The sequence below is a fragment of the Brachyistius frenatus genome, unplaced genomic scaffold (assembly GCF_029030835.1).
Source record: "Brachyistius frenatus isolate BFR_SWC_R1_liver_20210118 unplaced genomic scaffold, ASM2903083v1 Contig_362, whole genome shotgun sequence".
NCBI classification, from domain to species: domain Eukaryota; kingdom Metazoa; phylum Chordata; class Actinopteri; family Embiotocidae; genus Brachyistius; species Brachyistius frenatus.
In genome coordinates this window covers 143,152-171,099 of record NW_027210961.1, presented here as the reverse complement: position 1 = coordinate 171,099, position 27,948 = coordinate 143,152, and the positions used below count along the sequence as shown (strand labels likewise).

Below are 27,948 nucleotides of genomic sequence, written 5' to 3'. Positions count from 1 at the left end.
TTTTGGATGATGATGATGATGATGATGATGATGATGATGATGAACGGTGGATTGGCAGCTGCTTCACAGGTGAGATAATCGCTGAATCTTAAATCTTAAACTTCAAAATGTTTACAAACAAATCTGTCAATTTTGACACTTTAAAGCTGCAAACAGACAAGAGGATTTTATTTTGAAGGTTTAAACAGCTGATCAGTTCTAAACTGCTGAGTCAGATTTTCACTGTTCGGGGTCTCACACATTCATATCACCTTTTATAAATATTTATTTCTATAAAACTGTTTATTTATTGTTTGTTTATAAAGAGAAAATAAAATCTGTTTTTAATCTACGCTCTGCAAACGGACAAGCTTACAGCAACAACTAATGATGTGCATTTATTTAGTTATGCAAACAAACAAACAAACATAAATTAATAAATAAAGGTCAAATGACTTGGAAACTGCAGTTCAGAGTGTTTCTAAATGTCTCTGACTGTCTCTGAATTTCTCTGAATGTCTCTGAGTGTCTCTACATGTCTCTGAGTGTTTCCTGGGTGGATCAGATGGAGCTGATAACCACAGCAGTCATTACGCTCACTTCCTGTTTACGTTCCGTCTTTCGACTCTTTAAAACTTTTTATTTCTGTTTGTTCAAAACAAAACTGTGAAAACAGTCTGAAATAATGTACCAATAAAATGTAAAAATTCAAACCTGAGGAACACTTTCAGATGTTTTTCTTGTGTGCTGTCGGTCCCACTGAGTCTCAGCCGAAGGTTGTGTATTAACAGGATGTTTGTCTCCGTCAGAACTTCTGCTCCAACTCCACGGTTCTTCGGACCCGGATCGCCTGTCACTCCTGCAGCATCAGTCTACTGATGCCGTGTCCATCCGGGTACAAGCAGACGCCCAGGTCCACGGCTCCGGACTGCAAGTGAGACGCACGACTCCCCCACGTGTTCACGACATGTGACAATAAACAAATGAACAAATAAACAAGTAAACAAAGGCTGCAAATACAGAGTAACGTTCTCACTGCTGTCCAGACTGTTTACTAACTGTTTAAACTAGTTAGTGTCTTGTTTGAACTAGTTAGTGCCTTGTTTGAACTAGTTAGTGTCTTGTTTGAACTGGTTAGTGTCTTGTTTACACTAGTTAGTGTCTTGTTTGCACTAGTTAGTGTCTTGATTGAAACCACACATCAGTGTGTGAACATGAAACTTTAGATTCTGTCTGTCCGTCCACCATCTCTCCTGTAGGTACTACATCAGGACGGCCAGTATGAAGCTGGCGATCGGCGGTTGCTCCTTCGAGTGCTACAAGGAGGAGGAGGTGAAGAGCTGCTGTCCCGGTCACTGGGGTCCAGACTGTATTGGTCAGTAAACACCAGCATGTCAACATGTCGTATGTTAATGAAACTGTGGTGTTTAACCTTTAACCTTTAATAGTGTTCATCCAGATTTTAACCTGTTGGTGGCACTAGAGGAAAGGTCACAGGGTCATTAAAGGTTAATCTGGAGAGTTTTTGTAAATTAAGACTTGAAACTGGTCCCTGAGACATTCTGATCATTGAACCGTCGGTTCTGAACCAGGCTGCCTCTCATAGGAGCAGAACACCAGCAGAGAGCTGCTGCTGCTCACAGATCTACGACACGCCATCCTGCAGATGTCACATGACCGTCCTGCAGGAAGCAGATCGTCCTGCAGGGATCAGGACTTCCTTCCTCTCTGAATGCTCAGTCAGCAGGACAGAAATGTGCTGACGGTGACCTCTGAACCCTGAAAGGGACGTTCTGTCTGTCCTGCAGGACAAATCTTCGTCCTGCAGCAGGTTTTTGACGGTTTAAGAGAAGAAAAATAAAACACAAACATTTCAACTGATTCCATCATCTGATGAAGGTTTATTCATCCGGAAGAGTTTCCTGCAGCGTCATAAGTGTCTCGTCTCATTGACATCTGCAGGAGATAGTTGGACGGATAGCGTGTCCAATAGGACGTCCTGTTTCACACCTTCTACTGACTCTGAGCTCCGTCATGGAGCAGCTGATGAGCTTCTAATGACTGAGAGAGCAAGAGGAGGAGGAGGGATGAAGAGAGGAAGATGAGGGATGAAGAGAGGAAGAGGAGGAAGGAAGAGGAGGGATGAAGAGGGACTCAGCTTGCTGTGTGTGTTGCAGAGTGTCCGGACCGATCCGAGCAGCCCTGCAGCAGCAGAGGAGTCTGTTCTGATGGGCTTGGAGGGAACGGGACCTGCAGCTGCCAGGTGACATCACACACCTTAACCCAACAGAACCTCTTAAATGACACCAGAACCCATTAAAATCCTGAAATAAATAAAATAACCTCTAGAACCATCTGTGTAACCTTTGTGTGTGTGTGCGTGTGCGTGTGCGTGGTTCAGGTGGGCTTTGCAGGGACGGCCTGTGAGGACTGTTCACCTGGTCGATATGGACCCACCTGTAGTTCAGGTACACCCCTCGTGATAACAGATGATGTCAGAGTTCTCAGCTTGTTCCTGATTGGTTGTTCTCATGGTCGTCATGGTTTCTGCCTGTGTCTCAGTCTGCTCGTGTGTCCATGGTCTGTGCAACTCTGGACTGACAGGTGATGGTCGATGCACCTGTTTCTCTGGATACAAAGGTCCCACCTGTGACCAAGGTCTGCCCCCTGCTGCTGTCACCTGCTGACAGTCCTACCTGTTACCTGTAGCTCTCACCTGTTACCTGTAGCTCTCACCTGTTACCTGTAGCTCTCACCTGTTACCTGTAGCTCTCACTTGTTACCTGTAGCTCTCACTTGTTACCTGTAGCTCTCACCTGTTACCTGTAGCTCTCACCTGTTACCTGTAGCTCTCACCTGTTACCTGTAGCTCTCACCTGTTACCTGTAGCTCTCACCTGTTACCTGTAGCTCTCACCTGTCACTCCAGTACCTTTATGTCTCCTCTTCCTGACTCTGTGACGTCCTCACCTGTAATCTCACCTGTTTCTGCCACCTGAATCTTTTCAGTTTTCTACCTGTCCGCTGTACTTCCTGCTCACCTGTGCTGACACCTGTCTTGTGTTTCAGAGGTACCTGAGTGTGCGTCTCTCAGCTGTCCATCCAACTCCCGCTGTATGGAGGAAGCTCTGACGGGTCGGCTGGTGTGTCAGTGTCTGGCCGGGCACCAGAAGTCTGGAGACCAGTGTCTCTGTGAGTGTTCAGATGAACTACAAATGTCCTCTTACAATTCCCAGAATTCATTGCGACCCCTGCAGAGTGGTTCTGAGGAAGCATTTTTCCTGTCCTCTGTCGGACTTTAAATAAATGTTGTTGATGTTTGTGTTTCGTCCTCTGCAGCCATGAACCCGTGTGTCCAGCGGGTCTGTCACGTCCAGGCGTCCTGCGTCCACTCCGGTCCGAACCAGCACCTGTGTGCCTGTAAGGACGGCTTCAGCGGAGACGGACGGGTCTGTGTGGCCGTCGATCCGTGTCAGACCAGACGGGGAGGCTGCTCCCCCGGGACCACCCGCTGCGTCTACGACGGACCGGGGAAGGTAAGAACTGAGTCTGATCAGGAACCAGACTGGAACCAGGATCAGGAACCAAACTAGCAGTGGTTCTGTAGGTGGTGTATCCTCAGGGAGGATGAACCCTCTGCTTTGTCTCCTCCAGTCTCACTGCGAGTGTCTCCCTGGTTACGAGCACCTGTCTGCCGGCTGCAGCCTGAAGGACGCCTGCCGACCGGACTCCTGCCACACCAACGCCAACTGCTCCACGGTCGGACCTGGACGAATCGAGTCAGTCCATCGTCTCCGCTTCCACCTCAGTGATGCTGATACAGCAGACTCTGCTCACAGTGTCCTCATCTGTCCGTCTGTTCCTCAGGTGCACCTGTCTCCAGGGTTACCTTGGTAACGGTAAGATTTGTTATGGGAACATCATGCAGCGTCTGAGCGACCTGAACACCGAACCTGGTGGACCGTGGAGCGGTCAACTGAGCAGCGCCATCGCCTTATTCGGTACCACACTTCTCTCACTTCCTGTCCACTCCGTTTCTCTCACTTCCTGTCCACTCCGTTCCTCTCACTTCCTGTCCACTCCGTTTCTTTCAGGCTCGGTGTCATGGCCTCTGCAGAGTTTGGGTCCGTTCACCGTTTTCGTCCCGATCAATAAAGGCTTCAGAGGAACTTTGGTGAGAATCAACATAAATTAAGAGACCAGCTGATCAAATAAGTTTAACCCCAGTCAGAGTCCAATGCGGCTTTTATTTTTGAAAGTCCTGCTCCTTACTTCATTTAAAAGGAAATTAATAAGATTCAACCAAAGCTGAGTTTTAAATCGCTTTCCTGTGTTCTTGTTTACCTGCCAGGTGAGGACTCTCATGGCCGACGTGTCCAAGGCTAAATACCTGTGTAAGATGCACCTGGTTGCCGGGGTGATGCCGTTTGACACGCTGAAGAAAACCGATGTCTTTTACACTCTGACGGGAAAATCAGCAGAGACAGACACATCGTACATGGTGAGAGGACGGACGCCGTCCAGCAGCACCGAGAGATGAAGAGGAACAAGAAGAATTAAATGCTGTGAAGTGAACAGGAAGTCAGACATGACACAACAGGAAGTCAGACATGACACAACAGGAAGTCAGATGTGACACAACAGGAAGTCAGAGGTGACACAACAGGAAGTCAGAGGTGACACAACAGGAAGTCAGACTTGACACAACAGGAAGTCAGATGTGACACAACAGGAGCAACCGTTCAGTTTAAAAATGCCTTTAAGGGACCTCACATCATGTCTTTGTTTCTTCCAGGACGCCGTCACTACGATCCGTATACATGGCAGCAGGAAGAAAGGTGTGATCCTTCAGCATGACGTGGTGGCGTCCAACGGGATGATCCACGTCATCAACAAGCTGATGGACAGCGTCTCCGCCACCGTGGAGGGCAACTTGCAGGTGAACGGACCCACTGATCGATCACTGGAACGGTTACTGATTCATTCATTCAGTCACCTCTTCATCTCATGAACCTGTTCGTCCTCAGGAGAACCTGATGAAGATCCTCTCGGACTACGGAAAGTTTGAGACGTTCAGGTCCTTGTTGGAGGTACGACGTCTTCTTCTCTGCAGACACATCCTGAAACCTGGTGTTCACACCTCCATCAATGTCCTGGTCACGTCACGGTCCCCAGGGGATGAACCCTCCGGGTCTGATAGACATCATGGTCCCCAGAGGATGAACCCCCGGGCCTGATAGACATCATGGATGGTTTTAGGACAGTTTTAGGACTGGTTCTGGACAGTTTTAGGACTGGTTCTGGAGTGTTTTATGACAGTTTTTTTGAGTATCTTGGAAAACTGTGCCAACATGGACCAACATGGACCATGTGTCTCTGCAGAAGACTGGTCTGGCGTCTCTCCTGGACCTCCCTGGACCGATCACTGTGTTCGCTCCGAGCCACGCGGCGTTCAATGGGATGGCGGAGGGACACCTGCAGCACCTGAGCAGCTCTGAGGTGATGGACGACACACCAACACACTGATCAGCTGTTTATTCACCAATCATTTAGAATAATTCATACGTGTTTTATTTGAACTGACAGGGTTACAACAAGCTGGTGGAGCTTCTCCGGAACCACCTGGTGTCCTCCACCTCGGTGAGCACCAGTCTCGTATATATATAATATATATACATATTTATATGTATAGATGTATAGATGTATAGATGTATAGATAGATAGATAGATAGATAGATAGATAGATAGATAGATAGATAGATAGATAGATAGATAGATAGATAGATATAGATATATAGATATACACACAATCCATAGATTCTTTGTTTGTGACGATGGTTCATGTCCTTCCTTAAAGCTGGACATCTTTAACGCCGTGTCGAGCACCAGAATCGTGACGATGGCCAACCAGGTTCTGACCTTCAACGTGACCGAGAGCGTAAGTGGACCTCAGAAACTGCTTGTGTCCACACGGCTCTCAGGTCCGAGTATCATGTCATACATTTACATCAACTCCATCACCGCGTGTTTACCCAAACAGGAAACATTTAAATTCACTGACAGTGAAAATATATTTTATAACATTTTGACACGTAAACGTCCCGACCGACGCCTCCAGGTGTTTCACTTCCTGTTTCCTGTCTCAGGGTCAGGTGGTGGTGAATGGAGCAACGGTGCTGGAGGCCGCCGTGGAGGCCAAAAATGGACGTCTGTATGTGTTGGATGGAGTGTTGACTCCGCCCTCCATCCAACCTGTGCTGCCCCACAGGTGTGACATCACAGAGACCAAAATCATCAAGGTGAGTTTGACAGCAGCCGAAGAATCAGATGGTCAGACTTCATCTTCATCATGTGTCATATTCAGGTTTCACACAGGTGTGTTCAGGTGTTTGTTCAGTTGTGTTTGTTCAGGTGTATTTTCAGGTGTGTCTGAGAGGACTGAGGATCTGGGTTTTTTTTCAGGGTGAGTGTGTCAGCTGCTCCAAAGTCAAACTGTCCCAGTGCTCGTTAGGAGTTTACACGGTAAGATGTCTCACTCTGTTAAGTTTTCCTATCTGTGTGTGTGTTAAATAGAAGATGCGAGTGATGTATGTTTGTGGATCAGGGCTCCTCCACCTTCGGATGTGTCTACACGCTCAACATCGGTTCTCCACCCATCGGTCTCCCGGCAACAGGCTGCTCACCGCACTGCAACGCAACTGTAACGGTAAACATGGCGACATTCACCGAGTCACATGACTTCCTTAAACAAACATATACAAATTAGGTGATGTTCACCTGTGTGTGTTCACCTGTGTGAGTTCACCTGTGTGTGTTCACCTGTGTGTGTTCAGACTCCAGCGTGTTGTAAAGGTTTCTATGGTCCAAACTGCAGACCTTGTCCAGGTGGATTCAAGACTTCCTGCTCCGGACATGGGCAGGTGAGACTCAACATCAGCACACTGTCATCATCTACTAAAGACTGAAGGAAACTGAAGTGTGTTTTTTTCTAGTGTTTGGATGGGATCGGAGGAAACGGGTCGTGTATCTGTGAAGCGAACTTCCGAGGCTCTCGCTGTCAGTACTGCTCCTCGTCCAACAAGTTTGGAGCCAACTGTGACAGAAGTAAGTCTGAGTGGTGCGTTGTGATGTCACACAGGTGGGTGTGACGTCAGGATGATGTAACCTTTGACCTCCCGTGTCCCCAGCCTGTCCCTGTATCCATGGGCAGTGTGATAGCCGTCCAGACTCCAGTGGTTGGTGTAAAGTTGACTCGTGTCTGGACGGGTTCACCGGACGCTTCTGTGGCCGGCGGACGGCGTCGTGTGGCGTTCAGGCTCAGTTCTGTCACGCACACGCCGACTGTGACTTCAGCCAGGAGACGACCAGGTGAGTTCACCTGCAAGCGGTTCTAATATCCACCGAGTCACATTCTTCACCTCTGAAGTGAAGAATTGGCGGAAGTCCTGCCGTAGAAGAGACTGACATCATCCGACCTGTCCTCCAGGTGTGTTTGTAAACCTGGTTTCCAAGGTGACGGCCTCACCTGCGTGGAGTCTGACCCATGTGCTCCGCCCCTCAGAGGAGGCTGCAGTCTGAACGTAAGTCACGTGATGTCGGAGTCCCTCAAATCCCATCCGTCTCTGTGTCCTCACCTGTCCCATGTCCACCTGCAGGCCAAATGTGTGAAGACGGGTCCGGGGACGCACACCTGCCATTGTCTCACCGGCTGGACGGAGGACGGAGACGAGTGTCAACCAATCAACAACTGTCAGGGTCCTGACAGAGGCGGGTGCCACGGAAACGCCACCTGCATCTACGTGGGACCGGGACAGGTGACACGTCTCAGATCTGTCCTCATCTGTCTCACATCTATCTCACATCTGTCTCACATCTGTCTGTCTTCTACCTCTCGTTGTGTCCAGAGCGACTGTTCGTGTAAAGCCGGCTACAAAGGAAACGGACTCGAGTGTGAAGCTGTTAATGAGTGTGTGACTGTGAACGGAGGCTGTCACTATCTGGTAAGTCCACAGAACCAGAAACAGAACCACAACACAACCACAACCACAGACAGAACCCGACACTGGTACTGTTGTGTTTGTCTCATAGCAGAGACAAGAAGTTAAAGAACAGGAGACAGGAAGTTGAGTGTTTGAGGACGTGTCTCTGCCCCCAGGCCAGCTGCCGCCTGCTGTCCTCGCGCTGGACGTGTGTATGTGATGATGGACATGTTGGAAACGGACTCGTGTGCTATGGAAGTGTGGAACAGGTGAGTGCCGCCGTGTTCCTTCTGTAGCTCCGCCTCCACCCACCTGACATGTTTGTGTGATGATGTCAGGAGCTGATGGCGCTGCCCGACGCCTCCGACTTCTTCACCTGGACCAAGGTCAGTTCCTGTTTCACACCTTACAAAATAAAAGTCTAACCCTGGCCAGAGTGCCTCTTAGTTGAAGTTCCAACTTCTTGTGTCCCGTCAGGAGTCCGGTCTGTCTCGGTCCCTGTCAGATCAGAACATCACCCTCCTGGTTCCGTCCTCCGCTGCTATCAGTCAAATGTCGTCAGAGGACAAAACCTTCTGGACCCAGAAGGGGAACCTGCCGAGTCTCATCAGGTCTCAGCGCGGCGTGACTCCGCCTCTAACCTCCATGTTATTCATGTATTTATTATGTGTGACAACGTCCGTGGTTTATCTGACAGGAATCACATGATCCCCGGGAACCAACCGGTGTCCAGCCTGAGCACCTTGTCCTCCGTGACGTCCCTCCTCCCAGCAGCACTTCCTGTTTCATCGAGTGCTGAGGTGAGGACTGAAATTCATGATAGTCATGATGGTCACTTTTATTTATGGTCTATTGGGCGCTCTACTGACGTTCTACTGTTCTACTGTTCTACTGACGTTCTACTGATGAAGTTCTACTGATGACGTACTACTGATGAAGTTCTAATGATGTTCTACTGATGTTCTACTGACGACGTTCTACTGATGACGTTCCATTGACATTCTACTGATGACGTTCTACTGATGATGTTCTATTGACATTCTACTGATGAAGTTCTACTGATGACGTTCTACTGATGATGTTCTATTGACATTCTACTGATGAAGTTCTACTGATGAAGTTCTACTGATGATGTTGCTGTGTTTGTTCTGTCAGGTAATATCTGTGGGCGTAGCCACCATCACCACCTCTAACATAGCTGCTACCAATGGGCTGATCCACATCATCGATAAGGTCCACAGCTGATCACACACTTGATCACACAGTTGACTCTCATTGATTGTCTTCGTGTCTCTGACGTCTTCTGTCGTCCGTCTGTCTTCAGGTTCTACTTCCTGACAGAAAGCTGAGTGACGGTCTGCTGGCGACGCTCGCTCTGAGGCCGGAGTTTTCTCTGTTCAGATCTCATCTCATCGTACGAACTCTCTCTCTCTCACACACACACACACACACACACACACACACACACACACACACACACACACACACACACACACACACACACACACACACACACACACACACACACACTCACACAGTTTGATGTTTCTTGATGGGTTTTTTTCAGGATTATAATCTGACCAATGAGATCGAAGCGGCCGACGTGTATACCGTCTTCGCTCCGACAGACGCCGCCATCACCAAGTATCTCCACAACATGGCCGTCACGTCCCTGGTACGGACCAGAACACGCTGAGTCAGCATGTTGACCAGAACACGCTATTTATTTTGTACCTGTTGACAGGATGTGAATACGACTCGTTACCACGTGGTGGCGTCAGAGCGTCTCCTGAAGACCGACCTGCAGCCGGGAGGATACAAACAGACGCTCCTCGGATTCTCTTTCCAGATCGCCATCTTCCCTCGAGACGGAAAGGTCTGCAAAATATTCATACTATTATCGTGATAAACATGATAACATGATGACCTGTTACCTGTTACCTGATACCTGTTACCTGATACCTGATACCTGTTACCTGTTACCTGTTACCTGATACCTGTTACCTGATACCTGTTACCTGTTACCTGTTACCTGTTACCTGATACCTGTTACCTGATACCTGTTACCTGTTACCTGTTACCTGTTACCTGATACCTGTTACCTGTTACCTGTTACCTGATACCTGTTACCTGATACCTGTTACCTGATACCTGTTACCTGATACCTGTTACCTGATACCTGATACCTGTTACCTGTTACAAGTTACCTGATACCTGTTACCTGATACCTGATACCTGATACCTGATACCTGTTACAAGTTACCTGTTACCTGTTACCTGATACCTGATACCTGATACCTGTTACCTGTTACAAGTTACCTGTTACCTGATACCTGTTACCTGTTACCTGTTACCTGATACCTGTTACCTGATACCTGATACCTGTTACCTGTTACAAGTTACCTGTTACCTGATACCTGTTACCTGATACCTGTTACCTGTTACCTGATACCTGTTACCTGATACCTGTTACCTGTTACCTGATACCTGATACCTGTTACCTGTTACAAGTTACCTGTTACCTGATACCTGTTACCTGTTACCTGTTACAAGTTACCTGTTACCTGTTACCTGATACCTGTTACCTGATACCTGATACCTGTTACCTGATACCTGATACCTGTTACCTGTTACAAGTTACCTGTTACCTGTTACCTGATACCTGTTACCTGTTACCTGTTACCTGATACCTGTTACCTGATACCTGATACCTGTTACAAGTTACCTGTTACCTGATACCTGTTACCTGTTACCTGTTACCTGTTACCTGTTACCTGATACCTGATACCTGTTACCTGTTACAAGTTACCTGTTACCTGATACCTGTTACCTGTTACCTGTTACAAGTTGCCTGTTACCTGATACCTGTTACCTGATACCTGTTACCTGTTACCTGATACCTGTTACCTGATACCTGATACCTGTTACCTGTTACAAGTTACCTGTTACCTGATACCTGTTACCTGATACCTGTTACCTGATAACTGTTACCTGATACCTGATACCTGTTACCTGTTACAAGTTACCTGTTACCTGATACCTGTTACCTGTTACAAGTTACCTGTTACCTGTTACCTGATACCTGATACCTGTTACCTGTTACCTGTTACCTGTTACCTGTTACCCGATACCTGTTACCCGTTACCCGATACCTGAAACCTGTTACCTGAAACCTGAAACCTGTTACTTGATACCTGTTACCTGTTACCCGATACCCGATACCCGTTACCCGTTACCCGATACCTGAAACCTGTTACCTGAAACCTGAAACCTGTTACCTGATACCTGTACCCAGTAACACTAACAGCTGTCCGTCCTCCAGCTGTTTGTGAACGAGGCTGAGATCAACTCGTACAACATCCTGAGTGGTTCTGGAGTGATCCACGGTCTGTCAGCGGTTCTTCACATCAACCGGAACCGCTGTGACCAGGTCACCTACCAGAAAGTCACGGTAACGTCCTCTCACACCTGTCTGTCTCTACCTGTCTGTCCCTACCCGTTTGTCTCTACCTGTCCAGAATATGTCTCATAAAAAATATTAACGTTGTTTTTCCTCTGAAGGGAGAGTGTGTCGACTGTTTGCTCCACCAAAGTAAACTGTGTCCCAACGACACCGTCCCCGACGTAAGACTTCTTCATCTTCATCATCATCTTCATTCTGATGCTTTATTGTAACTTAAAGTTCAGACTGAGCCTGAACACCTGAAACACCACTGAAGGTTCGGAGGAACGATGAGTTCTTTATGAAGATCTGTGGTTGAAATAACTGCAGACAAACTGTCAAGTCAGTTTCTTTGCAGATCATTTTATTTTCTATTTGTTGTTTTGAAGAAGCTAGAAGAGTTTACAGGTGATGTTTGGTTCTGAGTAACTCCAACTACACAGTCACTTTAACTCCAAACTCACTTTTACACTTTTCTTTTATTCCATAAAAAAATAATATAATAATAACTTGTTGTTTTTTAATGTATTATTATATTATGGATGAAGTCTTGTTATAAACAGCAGATGGATGAAAAACTGCTGAGTCATTAATAATCAGACTTCCTGTTTGCTCTGCAGAAATCCGTGAGACCAGGGAGATGTATATTCACGCGCATGTTTGAAGACGAGCATCTGCACGCGATCGGCTGCCGGGCCACGTGCCTCCTGAAGAACACCGTACGTGGACTGAAACACAACCTGTTCCAGATGGGAGGTTCCTGAACGCCTCACCGTGTGTTCTGCCCTCAGGTTCCGAGGTGTTGCGCAGGGTTCTACGGGCAGCACTGTGAGCCGTGTCCCGGTCCGAAGGGTCAGCCCTGCTTCGGTACTGGAGTCTGTTCGGACGGGACCGGCGGGTCCGGAGTGTGTCGGTGCAACGCAGGCTTCAACGGGACGGCCTGCGAGACGTGTGAGAGTGGCAGATACGGAATCCACTGTGACCAGGGTCGGTACCCAGCTGACCCATGATGAAGAGTGGACCTGGCTGCTCCTCTCCCTCACCGCTGTGTTTCCTCCACAGACTGCGGCTGTAAGAACGGACGCTGCAGCGAAGGACCGACCGGAGACGGGACGTGCGAGTGTGACGTCGGCTGGAGGGGCGTCCTTTGTGATGAAAGTAAGAAATCGATACAGATTTGTTAGTAATCAATACAGTCTGTTAGTCCACCAGCAGGGGCGCCATTCTGAGAACAAAGAACAACATATTAATACAATACTAACACAACACCGGTCCACTACAATGACAGAGTGACGACTTCACCTGGTTGGAAACGATTTCTTGAAACAAACATTCGAGTAGAAACTCTGCTGTTACAGCGTCACTCTGCCAGACTGCTCCCTGCTGGACCGGCGGGTGTATGACACACTCTGCTGTACGTTAAGATAAATGTGACGTTTTAAAAACACTGAAGAAGTCTCACCTGACACCTGGTCTAAACCCCCCCTCCCCCCTTTATCCCCCAGAGATCCAAACTACAGCTGATGAACTGTGTGGCTCCGTCACGTGTCACACCAGCGCAAAGTACGACCACAAACTTTTCATCTTCCTCATCCTCGATACTCCTCATCCTCGATACTCTTCATCCTCTATACTCCTCATCCTCGATACTCCTCAACCTCAATACTCTTCATCCTCGATACTCTTCATCCTCAATACTCCTCATCCTCAATACTCCTCATCCTCGTTAGTCCTCATCCTCAATATTCTTCATCCTCAATACTCCTCATCCTCAAGACTCCTCATCCTCGATAGTCCTCATCCTCGATATTCTTCATCCTCGATACTTCTCATCCTCAATACTCCTCATCCCCAATACTCCTCATCCTCGATATTCTTCATCCTCAATACTCCTCATCCTCAATACTCTTCATCCTCGATACTCCTCATCCTCAATACTCCTTATCCTCGATATTCTTCATCCTCAATACTCCTCATTCTCAATACTCCTCACTATCGATATTCTTCATCCTCGATATTCCTCATCCTCGTTACTCCTCATCTTCATTACTCTTCATCCTGTTTTCAGACACACTGACTCTGTGTTTAATATTGTCCATCAGTTGTGTGTTCAGACCAGACGGATCTCAGTGTCTCTGTGCAGCTGGATTTACAGGAAACGGAACCTTCTGTCAAGGTAAGAACAATACCTGCAGACAGGTGATCATCATCATCATCATCATTATTCACCTGCAGGTGAATTATGATGATATTGATGATGGTTATGATGATGGTGATGATGATGATGATGATGTTGATGATAATAATGATAATGAGGATGAAGATGACGATGATGATGTTGATAGCGATCGACCCGTGCCTGGTGGATAACGGCGGCTGCAGTTTGTACGCCATCTGTAAGCGGACCCGACCGGGTCGGAGGGACTGCGTGTGTAGCAACGGTTACTATGGAGACGGCCTGGTGTGTGTCGGTACGTTCACATGTGACACAAAGACTCAACAGCTGTTAGCGTTCCAGATGTTTTAACAGGAAATAAACGAGTCCCTGAACTCAACATGAGTCAGTAAGTTCTGTGAAGCCTTCAAGTGCTGCAGGATTTCTTTGTTTCTCCACAGAGATAAATCCATGTCTAGAAGGAAATGGTGGTTGCCACGACAACGCAGAGTGTGTCCACGTCGGACCAAACAAAGTAAACTCCACTTTTCTCCCGTTTGTAAGTCAGTTGATGGTGAGGCTTTTACTGTCTTCATATTTAACAGAAGTTTCTTGAACTCAACAGACATCCTGTGTCTGCAGCGACGGTTACTACGGAGACGGACTCGCCTGCAGGATGATCGACCGGTGTCTTACGGTGAGTCTTTATAACTGGAGGAAGATTAATATACCGGCTGTCCTTTCAAAATAAATCTAAAGTACTGATATTGTCACCATGGAAACATCCTTTCAAAATAAATCTTTGAACTTAATTATAGTGCCCTTCAAAATAAAAGTACTTAAACACAACATTTCTTTAAATGAAAGTGTGAGTAGCAGAACTGAGATCGTATCTTTCTAAATCTCATGTGCTGTGGATGTTTCCAGAACAATGGCGGCTGCCATCAGTTCGCCAGGTGCAACATGACGGGTCCTGGGACTCGTACTTGCACATGCACCACGAACTTCATCGGAGACGGCGTGTCCTGTAAAGGAACGGTGGAGAGGGTGAGCAGCTTCCACACCGACACTCTGAAACCGTCTGCTCGTCACCGTCAAATAACCTTTACAGTCTTTACAGGAGCTGAAGCTGAGGGGGATGACCAACCTCTATTACGGTCTGCTGGTGAGTGAGCACACATTCTCTCCGCCGCCCCCTGCAGGCGGAAACATTAACTCTCTGAACTCTGTTTCAGATGGTGAAGATCTCCCTGCATGGCCGCGGCCCCTTCACCGTGTTCGCCCCCAACCCGCAGGCCTTTAAGGTCGACATCCAGGGCAAGGTGAGACCTCTGGGGGACTAACCCCTGGAGGACGGATTGAAGGATGGACTAACATCTGGAGGATGGACTGAAGGACGGACTAACATCTGGGCGACGGACTGAAGGACAGACTAACATCTGGGGGACGGACTGAAGGATGGACTAACATCTGGAGGATGGACTGAAGGACGAACTAACATCTGGGGGACAGACTGAAGGACGACCTAACATCTGGGGGACAGACTAACACCTGGAGGACGGACTGAAGGACGGACTAACATCTGGAGGATGGACTGAAGGACGGACTAACATCTGGAGGACGGACTGAAGGACGAACTAACATCTGGGGGACAGACTAACACCTGGAGGACGGACTGAAGGACGGACTAACATCTGGAGGACGGACTGAAGTACGGACTAACACCTGGGGGACAGACTAACACCTGGGGGATGGACTAACATCTGGAGGACGGACTGAAGTACAGACTAACACCTGTGGGACGGACTGAAGGAAGGACTAACACCTGGCAGTGGGACTAACACCTGAAGGTGGGACTAATACCTGGAGGACGGACTGAAGGACGGACTAACACCTGAAGGTGGGACTAACACCTGGAGGACGGACTGAAGGACGGACTAACACCTGAAGGCGGGACTAACTTCTGGAGTATGGACAGAACCGCTGAGCTGCTTGTTTGTATGTGGTGTCGACCTGTTTGTGTTTTGCAGATGAGGAAACTGTTGAAGTTTAAAGAACAGTTCGCCAACCTGCTGCGCAGCCACATCGTCATGTGTCACATTCTGCTGCCCACCGACCTCAGACAACCCCGAAACCTGACCTCTCTGTCGGGACTCGTCCTGACTACCAGGTCCTTTCAGGTGACCTCTGTGGTGACCTCTGTGGTGACCTCTATGATGACATCTGTGGTGACCTCTTTGGTGATCTCTGTGGTGACCTCTGTGGTGACCTCTGTGGTGACCTCTATGGTGACGTCTGTTGTGACCTCTGTGACATGTTTTCAGGACACCATCTTCATCAACCAGGCCAACGTGACAGAGAGTGACGACGTCAGCGTCAACGGGATCATCCATGAAATCAGTACCATCCTGTTTCCTCCCGACATGGACCGAGACCAGCTCGTCCCCGTAAGTCCAACCATCAGTTCAGGTCTGATCAACCAATCAGGAGACAGGATCAGAGGTCAGAGATCAGAGAGTTCTCTGGACGTCTAACAGTGTTTCCTCTGCAGGATTTAACGGAGCAGAATCTGACCGACGTGGCCGAACGTCATGGTTATAAAACCTTCGTGAAGCTGCTGGAGGTAAAACTGAAGCTGGTTCTGCTCTGGTGGGTCGGTACCGATAGAGTGTTTAAACCAATCAGGAGCTGCGTCCTGTTGAACAGCGATGATGTAATGTTTCAGGACTCAGGTGTGATGGAGCAGGTGAACAACGGGATGCACCAGCCGGTGACCATCTTCCTGCCCTCTGACCACGTCATGGCGTCTCTGCCGCAGGAGCAGAAGGACTTCCTGTTCCACCAACACAACCAGCTACAGCTGCGCGAGTACCTGAAGTTCCATGTTCTGCAGAGCAAGAAGGTGACGGAGGTCAAAGGTTGAAGCAGAACGTTCAGAGTCTTTCATCCAGTCTGGTTCTTCTCTGATCTCAAGACCAGATAAATAAACAAAGTGAAAACATGACTCTGAACTGAGGGTGGAGTTAGTGTCGACCAGGAGGGGGCGCTCTGTGAACCGTGTGAACATGAATACTTCACACAGTTTGTAGTTTTTGTAGTCTGTTTGTAGTCTGTTGTAGTTTGTTTGTAGTCTGTTTGTAATTTGTGGTCTATTTGTAATTTGTTGTAGTCTTTTTGTAGTTTGTTTGTAGTCTGTTTGTAGTTTGTGTAGTCTGTTTGTCGTTTTTCAGTTTGTAGTCTGTTTGTAGTTTGTAGTCTGTTGTCTTTGTAATTTGTAGTTTTTTTTTTTAGTTTGTAGTCTATTTGTAGTGTATTTGTAGTTTGTAATTTGTTGTAGTCTGTTTGTATTTTGTAGTCTAGTTTGTTTGTAGTTTGTAGTCTGTTTTGTAGTCTGTTTGTAGTTTGTTTGTAGTTTGTTTATAGTCTGTTTGTAGTCTATTTGTAGTTTGTTGTTTGTTTGTAGTCTGTTTGTAGTTTGTTTATAGTCTGTTTGTAGTCTATTTGTAGTTTGTTGTTTGTTTGTAGTCTGTTTGTTGTTTGTAGTTTGTTTTGTAGTCTATGTAGTCTGTTTGTAGTCTGTTGTAGTTTGTTTGTAGTCTGTTGTAGTTTGTTTGTAGTCTGTATGCAGTCTGTTTGTGGTCTATATGTAGTTTGTTTGTGGTCTATATGTAGTTTGTTTGTAGTCTTTCGTAGTCTGTATGTAGTCTGTTTGTGGTCTGTCTGTAGTCTGTTTGTGATCTGTATGTAGTCTGTTTGTAGTCTGTTTTGTAGTCTGTAGTCTGTTTGTAGTCTGTTTATAGTTTGCTTGTAGTTTGTTTGTAGTATGTTGTCTATTTGTAGTTTGTAGTTTGTTTGTAGTTTTGTAGACTATTTGTAGTCTATTTGTAGTTTGTAATTTGTTGTAATCTTTTTGTTGTAGTTTGTTTGTAGTCTGTAGTTTGTTTGGAGTCTGTTTGTAATCTGTTTGTAGTTTGTTTGTAGTATTTTTGTAGTCTGTATGTAGTCTGTAGTTTGTTTGTAGTCTGTTTGTAATCTGTTTGTAGTTTGTTTGTAGTTTGTTAGTATTCTGTTTGTTGTATATTTGTAGTTTGTAGTCTATTTGTAGTTTGTAATTTGTTGTAGTCTATTTGTAGTGTGTTTGTAGTTTGTAGTCTGTTTGTAGTTTGTTTGTAGTTTGTATTTTGTTTGTAGTCTGTTTGTTGTTTATTTGTCGTTTGTAGTCTGTTTGTAGTTTGTAGTTTTGGGGAGGCTGTGGCTCCGACGGTAGAGTGGGTTGAACACTAATCGGAAGGTTGGTGGTTCAATCCCCAGCTCCTCCTGTTCGCATGCCTAAGTGTCTTTGAGCAAGACACTGAACCCTAAGTTGCTCCCGATGGTAAACCATCAGTGTGTGAATGTTCTCCTGATGGCAGCACCTTGCATGGTGATCTGTCAGTGTGTGAATGGGTGAATGGAAAAACATGTTAAAGCGCTTTGAGACCGAAAGGTGATAAAACTATACAAGTACAGACCATTTACCATTTAGTTTGTTTGTAATCTGTTTATAGTTTGTTTGTAGTCTGTTGTCGTCTGTTTGTTGTCTATTTGTAGTTTGTTTGTAGTCTGTTTGTAGTTTGTTTGTAATCTGTTTGTAGTTTGTAATCTATTTGTAGTCTGTTTGTAGTTTGTCTGTACTTTGTAGTCTATTTGTAGTTTGTATTTTGTTTGTAGTTTGTTTGTAGTCTATTTGTATTTTGTATTTTGTTTGTAGTTTGTTTGTAGTTTGTTTGTAGTCTATTTGTATTTTGTATTTTGTTTGTAGTTTGTTTGTAGTTTGTTTGTAGTCTGTTTGTAATTTGCAGTTTGTTTGTAGTTTGTTTGTAGTCTTTTTGTAGTTTGTTTACTCCTCCCACTTCCTGCCAACTCAGGTCTACGCTGAGAGTCTGATCTACCTGGACTCAGCTCGGACTCTGCAGGGCTCACCGCTCTCCTTCTCCTGCGGTGGGACGGACAACATTGTAAGCCCCGCTCACAAACACATAAACACCACAGAAGAAGAGATGAGCGTGAGTGACAGCTGCTGTTTGAACAGGGAGAAATCTTCATCAACGACGGGACGTGTCGCATCGCTCAGAGACACCTCGTCTTTAGAGGTGGGATCGCCTACGGCATCGACTGCCTGCTGACTCCGCCCAGCCTCGGAGGACGCTGCGACGAACAGACGACCTTTGACCTTCAGGTGAGTGCTTCAGTGAAAACTTCACAGAACCAAAAAGCAGGTAAACAGGTGATTCTCTTTTCCTGTGGTAGATGAACTGCGGCTCGTGCACGATAGCGGGGGCTCGTTGCCCGACCGGATCCAAGAAGAAGGTGAGAGTCGAACACCAGAACCTCAGAACCTCTGAACACCAGAACACCAGAACACCAGTGTGTGTGTGTGTGTGTGTGTGTGTGTGTGTGTGTGTGTGTGTGTGTGTGTGTGTGTGTGTGTGTGTGTGTGTGTGTGTGTGTGTGTGTGTGTGTGTTCTCCAGGAGATCCAGAAGTGTGATCTTCCCACCATGTTCATCACCAAGAACTCCGGCTGTCGAACCGTCTGCACCGTCAACTTCTGGCAGCCAAAGTGTTGCTATGGTTACTACGGGCGAGAATGTTTGGGTGAGAACGTGGTTCATCTTCATCTCCGTGTTGATCAGCTCTTGGAGATGACATCATGGATATGTAAATGAGGCGGCAACATCATTGATGACTCCTCCCTCTGCTCTCTGTCCAGTCTGTCCGGGGGGAGTCGCCTCCACCTGCAGTAACCGTGGGAAGTGTGACGACGGTCACCTTGGTAACGGCACCTGTGCCTGTGATGCAGGTTTCGGTGGTGTGGCCTGCGAGCTGTGCAGAAACGGATTCTTCGGACCCACCTGTAAAGGTGAGTGGTGGGCGGAGCTTCCTGTGTGGCGTCTGGTCCCACAGGTCCCATCATCCTGTTTCCTGTCTTCCAGCCTGTAACTGCTCCGGTCACGGGTCATGTGACGACGGACGGAAAGGTACAGGTGTGTGTTTCTGTGAGGACGGATGGAGCGGAGAGCGCTGCCACGCCCAGCAGAGTAAGTCCTGCCCCTTCAGTCAGCTTCATCACTGATGAAGATGAAGAGACGACGTCCCTGATGGAACATTAAGAATTTACCTGTGTGTGTGTGTGTGTGTGTGTGTGTGTGTGTGTGTGTGTGTGTGTGTGTGTGTGTGTGTGTGTGTGTGTGTGTGTGTGTGTGTGTGTGTGTGTGTGTGTGTGTGTGTGTGTGTGTGTGTAGGTGAGATGTTCCAGTGTTCTCCGTCCTGCTCTCACAAAGCCACCTGTAAGGAAAACAACACCTGTGTGTGTCGGCCATTTTACGAGGGAGACGGATTTACCTGTACAGGTAAACACACATGAATGTGTCCTCTGGACGTGTCTGTCCCTCAGTGTTAATGTGTCCTCTGGACATGTCTGTCCCTCAGTGTTAATGTGTCCTTTGGACGTGTCTGTCCCTGCAGCGGTGGACATGTGTCAGGTGTGGAATGGCGGTTGTGCCAAAGGAGCCAAATGTTCCCAGAGAGGAGAGCAGGTGAGCTGTACTTGTCCTAAAAGTTACTCCGGAGACGGCTTCACCTGCTTGCCCATCGACCCGTGCGTCGCCGTGGATAACGGAGGCTGCCATCAACACGCCACCTGCACCATGACGGCTCCGGTGAGGACAGCTCAGGGACATTGTAGGAGGTGAGGTTGTCAGGTGTGTCACTAACGTGAGGATTGTGTGATCAGGGGAAGAAGAAGTGCAGCTGCAAGGACGACTACGTCGGAGACGGACTCAACTGTGAGGTCAGACAGCTGCCAATCAGCCGCTGTCTCCAAGACAACGGCCAGTGTCACCAAGACGCCAAGTGTACCGACCTCCATTTTGAAGGTAAACTCCTCAACAAGTATGTTAAGTAATGAACAGGCGGCAAGGTATAAAGGGGAGGGGCCTATATGGGGCGCTGCCTGTAGGGCGAGAAGACAAATACAAAAACAGAGTTTAAAGATGTTTGTGTTGTTGTGTTGTCCCATGTTGTTGTGTTGTGTGTCTGCAGATGCTACCCTTGGTGTGTTCCACTACCGGTCTGATGAAGGACAGTACAAACTGAACTACACAGCAGCTCAGAAGGTCTGTTCGGCAGAGGGGGGCAGCCTGGCGACCTACAGTCAGCTGTCCTACGCTCAGCAGGTCAGTGAACACAACACGGCTACTTCCTGTTTAACCCTCCAGCTTGTCTTCTTCCTGTTTGACCCTCCTGCTCGTCTTGTCCTATGCAGGGCGGGCTGAACCTGTGTTCTGCCGGCTGGTTGGACCGGGCCCGGGTGGCGTACCCGACCACCTACTCCAACCCAAACTGTGGTTTCGGACACGTCGGCATCGTGGACTACGGAACCCGCAAAAACCTGAGTGAGACCTGGGACACGTTCTGTTACCGGATGAAGGGTGAGAGGACGAGGACGGAAACTTCCTGAAGGGACGGTTACTCTATTGTTTGTTTGTTTTTTGGTGGTTTGTTTGTTTATTTAGTTAGTGGTCTCCAGGTGAATGTGTTGGTTCTGTTGATCAGTAAACGTGTCGTGTGTTTCAGAGGTGAGGTGCAACTGTCGGGCCGGTTACCTTGGAGATGGTTTCAGCTGCACAGGAAACCTGCTGCAGGTCCTCCGCTCCACTCCGACCTTCTCCAACTTCCTCACCGTGAGTCGGACACACACGTTTCCATGACGACGTGTTGTTTCCTTTCAGCCTTCACTCGTTACAAACAGATTTTTTTATTTTCTGCAGCAAATCCTGAACGTGTCTCAGCAGTCGGAGTCCGGCAGACAGCTGCTGACGCGTCTCAGTAACCTGACCGTCCAGTCCACGCTCTTCGTACCCGACAACAGCGGCCTGCGCGGCAACCAGGTGAGTCCCACACACGCCCTGTGTCCTCGTACCTGTGGGCGTGTCCTGACCCGTGTGTCCCTGCAGACTCTGTCTCCGCGGGACATCGAGTTCCACCTGTCCGAGGGTCAGGCGCTTCCTCTCAGCCAGCTGAAGAACGGCAGCCGGATCAAGACTCGGGTCGGCAGTCTGAGCGTTCTGGGAGTCGCCGACCTGCTCGACCCGTCGGCTCTGGTCAGACTCATTATCATGTTACCTCTCTGGGACTGCGGGGGGCGCCGTACTGAACTCTGACTGCCTGATGTCAGATCAAACGCCAAACAACTGTCGGTAAAACAAGCTTATTTTTGAATGGACTTCTGTGTGTGAAACTCATTCCTCTCCTCAGGCCTCTCGTTACATCAACGACCGCTTTGTCACCAACTCCGACATCCTGGCTTCCAACGGGATCATTCACGTTCTCCGAGGGCCGCTGAAAGCCCCGCCCTCTCGTCAGGAGGTCAGCGGCGTCATCATTATTGAACTGCCAGTTCAAACCAGAGTTTCCCTGTGTGACCTTTGACCTGGCCTCTGATTGGCTCTGCAGATCCACGTGGCTCATCAGGCAGGGATGGGCGTCGGCATGGTGCTGGTGGTGGCTGTGGTGGGCGGAGTCATGTTTGTCGGTTACCACTTCTACCGCCACAACAGCAAACCCTTCAGGTTCCACTACTTCAAGGTCAAAACACATTTATGACTAAATAACGAGCTTTGTTTAGAATAAAACCGTGTTCACTGTCAGTTTATTAGATTTATACCAGAAATCTGAATTTAATCTCTCGACAGGAGGATGACGAGGAGGAAGAAGCTCCTCCTGCAGACAGCAGCCGCAACATCTCCAACCCGGTTTATGAAGCAGCACCAGAACTGTCTGCAGCCACCGTGAGTTCATCCATCACATTAAGTATCTTCTTCCTGTCCATACAATGAAGAAGGTGACGTTTCCACGGTGACGAGCAGTTGTTATGAGCTTGTTGGACTTCCTGTGTGTCTGCAGGCGACCGGAGGAGTGTGCGACCTCCTGCAGGAGCGTTTTCATTCCTCGGTGGACTGAAGGTCCTCCGACCTGCTTCAAACTGTCCGCCAAGAGTCCTGCAGCTGTTTCAGAACCGAAGGAAAACTTTCAGATCCAAACGATGCGTTCAGGTGCTCCGACATCTTCGGAGTCTTTAACCTTTCTACCACACACTGAAGCAGCTTTTTTTTTTTATTCGTCTAGAAATCAAGAAGAATTGTGTGTAACCATGAACAGCTGATTTATAAAAAACAAATAAGCTCCATTTCGTATTGTGTTTTTTGTCCGTGAGAAAGATGAAGTTGTTAAATGAAGGAATATTTCATATTTAATGTTTAATAATCTGTAAAACATGAGGCGTCCTCAGAGTTGTAAACCAGTTTATTTTCCGTCACCTCGTCGACCCACGACTGATAATCTGACACTCGGGTGAAGACAGACGGTTTCTCTGCGTCACAGCGCCAGCTGCCCCATGTGACCACACCGAACAGGAAGTAGCTGCTGCGTTTCCGACAGTAGAGAGGAGCGCCGGCGTCGCCCTGCACACAAACAAACATCCTCACTGCTAACAGGAAGTTGACGGGATTGAATAGGAAGTCATCAGTCAGAGAAATATTACATTGTTTTATATCATCAGGATTCTAATCTCTGATCCAGAGATGACTGGAGCACAGCAGACTAGTTAGCCTAGTTAGCCTGTACTTAAACTAGTTAGACTAACTAAACTAGTTAGCCTGTAGTTAAACTAGTTAGCGTTGTTGGACTGTAATTAAACTAGTTGGACTGTAGTTACCATGCAGGATGTGGATCCTGCAGGATGTGAACAGATGTGAGCGTCTCCGATGAATTCTCCCCACGTCTCCCTGCAGGACGTCCGATTGACGAAAGACAGCTGAGCGTGGTGCAGCCGGTCTGGATCTGTACTTCCTGGCCAGGAATCAGGATCCTGATTAAAAACTAACAGCAGCTTCGTTTGGGTTCAGTTCAGCGTCGATTTAAAGCTTATTGACCAATCAACAACCAGAACCAGACGATCCAAACCCGAGGACGATTAGCTGAGACCAAACACTCTGTTATGTTTCCTTCTGCAGCCTGAAGACGTCTGGCGCTCACCTAACGCTTCAGTTACCTTCCTGCCGCTTCACTTACCTTCCTGCCGCTTCACTTACCTACCTGCCGATCCAGTTGCCTACGTGCCGCTTCAGTTGCCTACCTAATGCTTCAGTTGCTCCCCAGCCGGCGGTGACACATGACCAGCTGTCGTCCAGCTCCTCATCCTCCTCCGGGACACAAACTGGAGACACATGAGAACCTGTAGACAGAAGCAGGGACAGTTTCAGTGTCAAGGACAGTCAGTGGGGATGAGGAGACACTCCGGTCTCAGAGTTTGACCGTCTTCTAGGTGTCCTTACTAAATCTGACCGGGACGCTGAGGCGGAGCAGAGACAGATCCGCCTTCGGGGGGAAGCTGGAGTCCTGCAGAGGGCTGAAGACCTCATCCACCGGGACGGTTTGAGTGGACAGGAAGTGGAGATCGTGAACTCCCAGAACCACCACGTCCTCTTTAGCTCTGCAGGGACAGACAGGACAGTGCCACAGAGACTTCCTGTTGAACGCTGAGCAGTGATTCATTGGCCGAGGATGAACTCTCTGCTAGTAGTTTACTACTAGTAGTACTACTACTACTACGTTACCGGACGCTGCAGTGTTGGGCTGTGACCACCCAGTGCCGGTGGATCAGAGCTCCGCTGCAGTAGTGCCGTCCATTGGACTGCAGGCTGACCTGCCAGGGCCAGAAGAAGGGGCAGGACTCCGTCACGTTCCCCACAGACACCTCACCGTCCTGGGACACCGAGAGGCCGGCAAGGCCTGGAGCCCGATCACAGCCGGAGCTCTGCCGCTTCCCACACATGTCCTCTGTCAGCCAGGTAATCAATCAGCAACAGGTGGACAGAATAACAGAAACACCTGCACCGTATGTCCGAACATCGAAGAACTGAAGAGGGACCGTGGGCGGTATCAGAACTGTAAAAACTTACCTTCGTCTGGGAGCTCGTCTTGGTTCACCGTATTCTGATCATCTGTGAATGAAAGAACATTAGAGAGTCCCGGCGAGATGCTTCACAGGTGTCGGATCCTCTGAACTCACTCATGACGTCAGACATCCACTCGGTGTGCTGCTGGATTGTGGTGTAGACTCCCGGTCTTCTGGCCCGACCGCAGCCGACGCCCCAGCTGACCACACCTGCCAACTCATACCTGCTGCCGGTGAAGCAGGACAGAGGACCGCCAGAGTCCCCCTGAAGGACGGGGACATGGCAGGACAAAAAATGTATTTTTTGTCTTGGGATAGGTGTGCAGGCGGGGTTATAGAGGTGTAGAGGCGGGGTTATAGGAGGTGTGGACCTGACAGGTACCTGACAGGCGTCAACTCCGCCCCCGTCCCTCCCAGCACAGAACATGGAGGATCTGATCCGACCGGCGTAGAAGCGGTCACAGACGTCGGAGGGGAGGACGGTCACGTTCACCTCCTGCAACCTGTGTACTCGAGGACCGTCTGGAGACAAGAGAAGCTCAGTCAGTCTCAGCCCGAAAGTCCCCCCGTGTCCCGTCTCCTACCAGCCTGTCCTCACTCTCTCGGGTGGAGCCCCAGCCAGTGATGGTGCACTTCCTGTGCAGAGGCAGCGGAGACATCCAGACGTCGATGGGTCGGACGAACTGGTTGAAGAGCAGCGGCTGCCGCAGCTTCAGCAGAGCCACGTCTCCCTCTTTAGTCCGAGGGTTGTAGCCCGGATTGGAGACGATCACAGAGACGCCTACCAGCTGGACGGAGGGGGGACAAAAAGACCACTGAGGACATTACAGTGAAGAGGACATCTGAGTCCTACAGTTAAACTTCAGAAATATATTTAAATATTAATTTCAACATTCACAGATTGTGAACTGTTGGAGGAGGTGAAGGACAGGGCGTCGTTTTAAGGACTTTAACACGCTAACAACAATCAGGGAGGTGGTGGTGTGGTGTATTGGTGGTGTCCCCGGTGATGTCCCCAGTGGTTCCTGGTTTGGACCTCCCAGACCAGCCTTCGCCGTCTGACCTGCTGCGGAGCTTCCTGTCGATCCAGGTCGTGTTTTCCGGCCAGAACCGTCCACAGAGAAGCTTTGTTGTACCTACAGACATGTTGTCATCAGGTGTGAGGAGGAAACGGACATCGGACCGCAGATCTTGGAGACCGTCTGTGACCTCTGACCTTTTGAAGCAGTGGGCGGCGGAGACGACCCACAGCGGGCCGATGATGGCGCCCCCGCAGGCCGACATGGAGGCGAACTGAAGGGAGACCTGCCACGGCCACGAGTGAGCCCAGGACTCCTGACCCCCGATGATCCTGGTCTCCAGCTCCTGTTCCGGACTGAAGGAGCGCAGCCCGGCCAGGTCTGAGGTCAGAGGTCAAACCAAAGGGACAACTGTTTTAATACCAGAGGTCAGAGTATTTAACGTGATGAAGACTGAAGAACAGACCTGTGAGTCCGAAGCGGGTGGAGAACGTTCCGTGTTGCTGCAGAGTTTTGTTCCTGGTGACGTTCACATGATTCACATCTTCACCTGAAACTGAACATTTAAATCTGATTCACGTTTCACATCTGAAGTCAGAATTAAATTGAATATTTTTAGTCAAGTGTTCAGAAATAAACTCTGCAGCAGGTCCTACCAGCAGGTGGAGCAGGTGGTGGAGCAGCAGCAGCAGCGCTGTGCTCCAACCTGTTTGATGGTCTCCGACTGACTTCAGCTGAAAAAACACAATCAGTGAGTTTATCAGCAGGAAACGGGTCAGAGAGGGTGATGAAGGTTCTGAGGAAAGTTCTGACCTGTGTGAGCTGCGAGCAGACAAACTGACAGCAGACAGAGCAGCATGTCTGACGTCCTCCAGGATCAATAAACTGAGATCAGCTCAGACTGAAGGAGAAACTTTATCAGAAACACCTGTCTGACCAGCTCCACCTTCATCAGCTCCACCTTCATCAGAAACACCTTCATCAGAAACACCTGCAGGAAGGGCAGTTCAGGGCTGCATTCAGTAAAGTCAATGTCCCACCTGGACACCGGGACTCACCAGGCTCATTAGGACTTACCGGAACTCATTAGGACTCACCGGGATTCATTAGGACTCATCAGGACTCATTAGGACCCATTAGGACTCACTAGGACTCGCCAGGATTCATTAGGACTCACCAGGACTCACCAGGACTCATTAGGACTCACCAGGACTCATTAGGACCCATTAGGACTCACTAGGACTCACCAGGATTCATTAGGACTCACCAGGACTCACCAGGACTCATTAGGACTCATCAGGACTCATTAGGACAAACCAGGATTCACCGGGACTCACTATGACTCATTAGGACTCACCAGGACTCATTAGGACTCATTAGGACTCACCTAGTACTCATTAGAACTCACTAGGACTCACCAAGACTCACCTGGATTCACCTGGACTCAGAAAGTGTCTCTCGGTTACCATGGTGATCCATGCCGTTACAAACAGGAAGTAAAATTTCAGCAAGAATAAAATCAGCTGCTCAAACTGCTGTGACGTTAGCTTTGGTCCTTGTTGCTATGACAACGCTGACTGCTACGGAGCATGCGCACTGAATCGTGGGAAACGTACGCATTTCAAAATGAAACAGAAGCCTCAGAAATTCTGCAGACTTCAAAATGAAAGCTTCACTTTTGTACCTCAACTTTCTTTTTCACACATATGTGACCCATTTTTGGGTCCCAATCCACCAGTTGGGAACCGCTTGCCCAAACAGAGTAACTCAGAGTCTCACTGGTCAGTCTGAGGTAGAACTCAAACACCATCGATTTATTTTGAAAATAATTAAATGTGTTGATTGTCACAATAAAATAAAAAACGTTACTCTGAAAAATATTTTAACAAATGGTCTCAGATTTATTTATGTTTTTATTTATTTTTTATGTTTTGTGTTATTTAATGATGAAGAGGAGTTTACCTGCAGTAGCTGTTTGATATAAAATGTCCATCAGCTGTTCAGTTTATTTAAAACAAATCAAATGGAAATTAATTCAGACGTTGAAAATAATAAATAAAATATAAAGAATACGATGACGCAGCAGATAACCTATAAAATAATCAATAACAAATAAAGCTGCAGTCAGATCAAGCCTTCATCTCTAACTGTTTCCCAGCATGCAGCGCTGCAGCTGGACTCTCAGTCCGACCCGGATGGTCTAGCTCGGGTCCAGGTCTGTCCGGATCATGCAGAACTGATCCGGGTCCAGAACAGATTCGGGTCCAGCTGCTCTGAGGGCAAAGGCTCGCTGTCGTTTGAATTGTACATGAACCGATGCTGAGCGGGTGGAGCCGAACCGGACTGGTACCAAGACCGGATGTGCCCTGAATCGACGG

General features: G+C 48.3%; 2 protein-coding genes across 2 annotated transcripts; one reads left to right on the top strand and one right to left on the bottom strand.

The window, feature by feature from the left end:
• stab2 (stabilin 2) lies at nucleotides 1-22,781 on the top strand. The gene is made up of 69 exons (XM_069724113.1): nucleotides 1-69; nucleotides 789-913; nucleotides 1,239-1,354; nucleotides 2,157-2,242; nucleotides 2,381-2,447; nucleotides 2,542-2,637; nucleotides 3,048-3,170; nucleotides 3,318-3,514; nucleotides 3,633-3,757; nucleotides 3,846-3,979; nucleotides 4,073-4,152; nucleotides 4,330-4,479; nucleotides 4,774-4,917; nucleotides 5,006-5,068; nucleotides 5,361-5,477; nucleotides 5,565-5,618; nucleotides 5,836-5,916; nucleotides 6,125-6,277; nucleotides 6,441-6,500; nucleotides 6,583-6,684; nucleotides 6,812-6,898; nucleotides 6,971-7,082; nucleotides 7,166-7,346; nucleotides 7,465-7,558; nucleotides 7,634-7,792; nucleotides 7,883-7,978; nucleotides 8,134-8,226; nucleotides 8,296-8,343; nucleotides 8,435-8,568; nucleotides 8,655-8,757; nucleotides 9,113-9,190; nucleotides 9,282-9,371; nucleotides 9,525-9,632; nucleotides 9,702-9,833; nucleotides 11,280-11,408; nucleotides 11,519-11,581; nucleotides 12,020-12,118; nucleotides 12,191-12,386; nucleotides 12,462-12,557; nucleotides 12,905-12,962; nucleotides 13,502-13,575; nucleotides 13,745-13,870; nucleotides 14,016-14,089; nucleotides 14,180-14,251; nucleotides 14,482-14,601; nucleotides 14,675-14,719; nucleotides 14,790-14,876; nucleotides 15,585-15,734; nucleotides 15,879-16,001; nucleotides 16,106-16,177; nucleotides 16,280-16,456; nucleotides 18,462-18,551; nucleotides 18,626-18,772; nucleotides 18,844-18,903; nucleotides 19,066-19,189; nucleotides 19,305-19,454; nucleotides 19,528-19,632; nucleotides 19,837-19,944; nucleotides 20,060-20,253; nucleotides 20,328-20,469; nucleotides 20,636-20,769; nucleotides 20,859-21,024; nucleotides 21,170-21,276; nucleotides 21,364-21,483; nucleotides 21,550-21,696; nucleotides 21,851-21,961; nucleotides 22,049-22,180; nucleotides 22,288-22,383; nucleotides 22,499-22,781. The coding sequence occupies exons 1-69, from the start codon at nucleotides 7-9 to the stop codon at nucleotides 22,553-22,555; spliced, it is 7,602 nt and encodes a 2,533-aa protein (XP_069580214.1). The 5' UTR covers nucleotides 1-6; the 3' UTR covers nucleotides 22,556-22,781.
• Nucleotides 22,772-27,927, bottom strand: ovch1 (ovochymase 1). Its single transcript, XM_069724157.1, has 15 exons — nucleotides 26,384-27,927; nucleotides 26,227-26,304; nucleotides 26,037-26,126; nucleotides 25,768-25,951; nucleotides 25,534-25,687; nucleotides 25,450-25,491; nucleotides 25,150-25,339; nucleotides 24,934-25,073; nucleotides 24,666-24,816; nucleotides 24,556-24,597; nucleotides 24,211-24,433; nucleotides 23,929-24,086; nucleotides 23,730-23,828; nucleotides 23,310-23,473; nucleotides 22,772-23,055 (listed from the first exon to the last, which is right to left on the bottom strand). Exons 1-15 carry the CDS (start codon nucleotides 26,427-26,429, stop codon nucleotides 22,852-22,854), a joined length of 1,965 nt encoding a protein of 654 aa, XP_069580258.1. The 5' UTR covers nucleotides 26,430-27,927; the 3' UTR covers nucleotides 22,772-22,851.
• Between the last annotated feature and the right edge of the window lie 21 nt (nucleotides 27,928-27,948).

Bases quoted from the DNA above. Each gene is read 5' to 3' on its own strand.
- stab2 (XM_069724113.1), top strand. From the start codon at position 7: ATGATGATGATGATGATGATGATGATGATGATGATGAACGGTGGATTG. The intron at 12,963-13,501 runs GTACGACCACAA...ATTGTCCATCAG, and splicing joins ACGTGTCACACCAGCGCAAA to TTGTGTGTTCAGACCAGACG. The intron at 20,770-20,858 runs GTCAGTGAACAC...TGTCCTATGCAG, and splicing joins AGCTGTCCTACGCTCAGCAG to GGCGGGCTGAACCTGTGTTC.
- ovch1 (XM_069724157.1), bottom strand. From the start codon at position 26,429: ATGCTGCTCTGTCTGCTGTCAGTTTGTCTGCTCGCAGCTCACACAG. The intron at 25,492-25,533 runs CCACCACCTCCC...TAAAGTCCTTAA, and splicing joins GACACCACCAATACACCACA to AACGACGCCCTGTCCTTCAC. The intron at 24,087-24,210 runs GTAACGTAGTAG...CTGTCCCTGCAG, and splicing joins GCCCAACACTGCAGCGTCCG to AGCTAAAGAGGACGTGGTGG.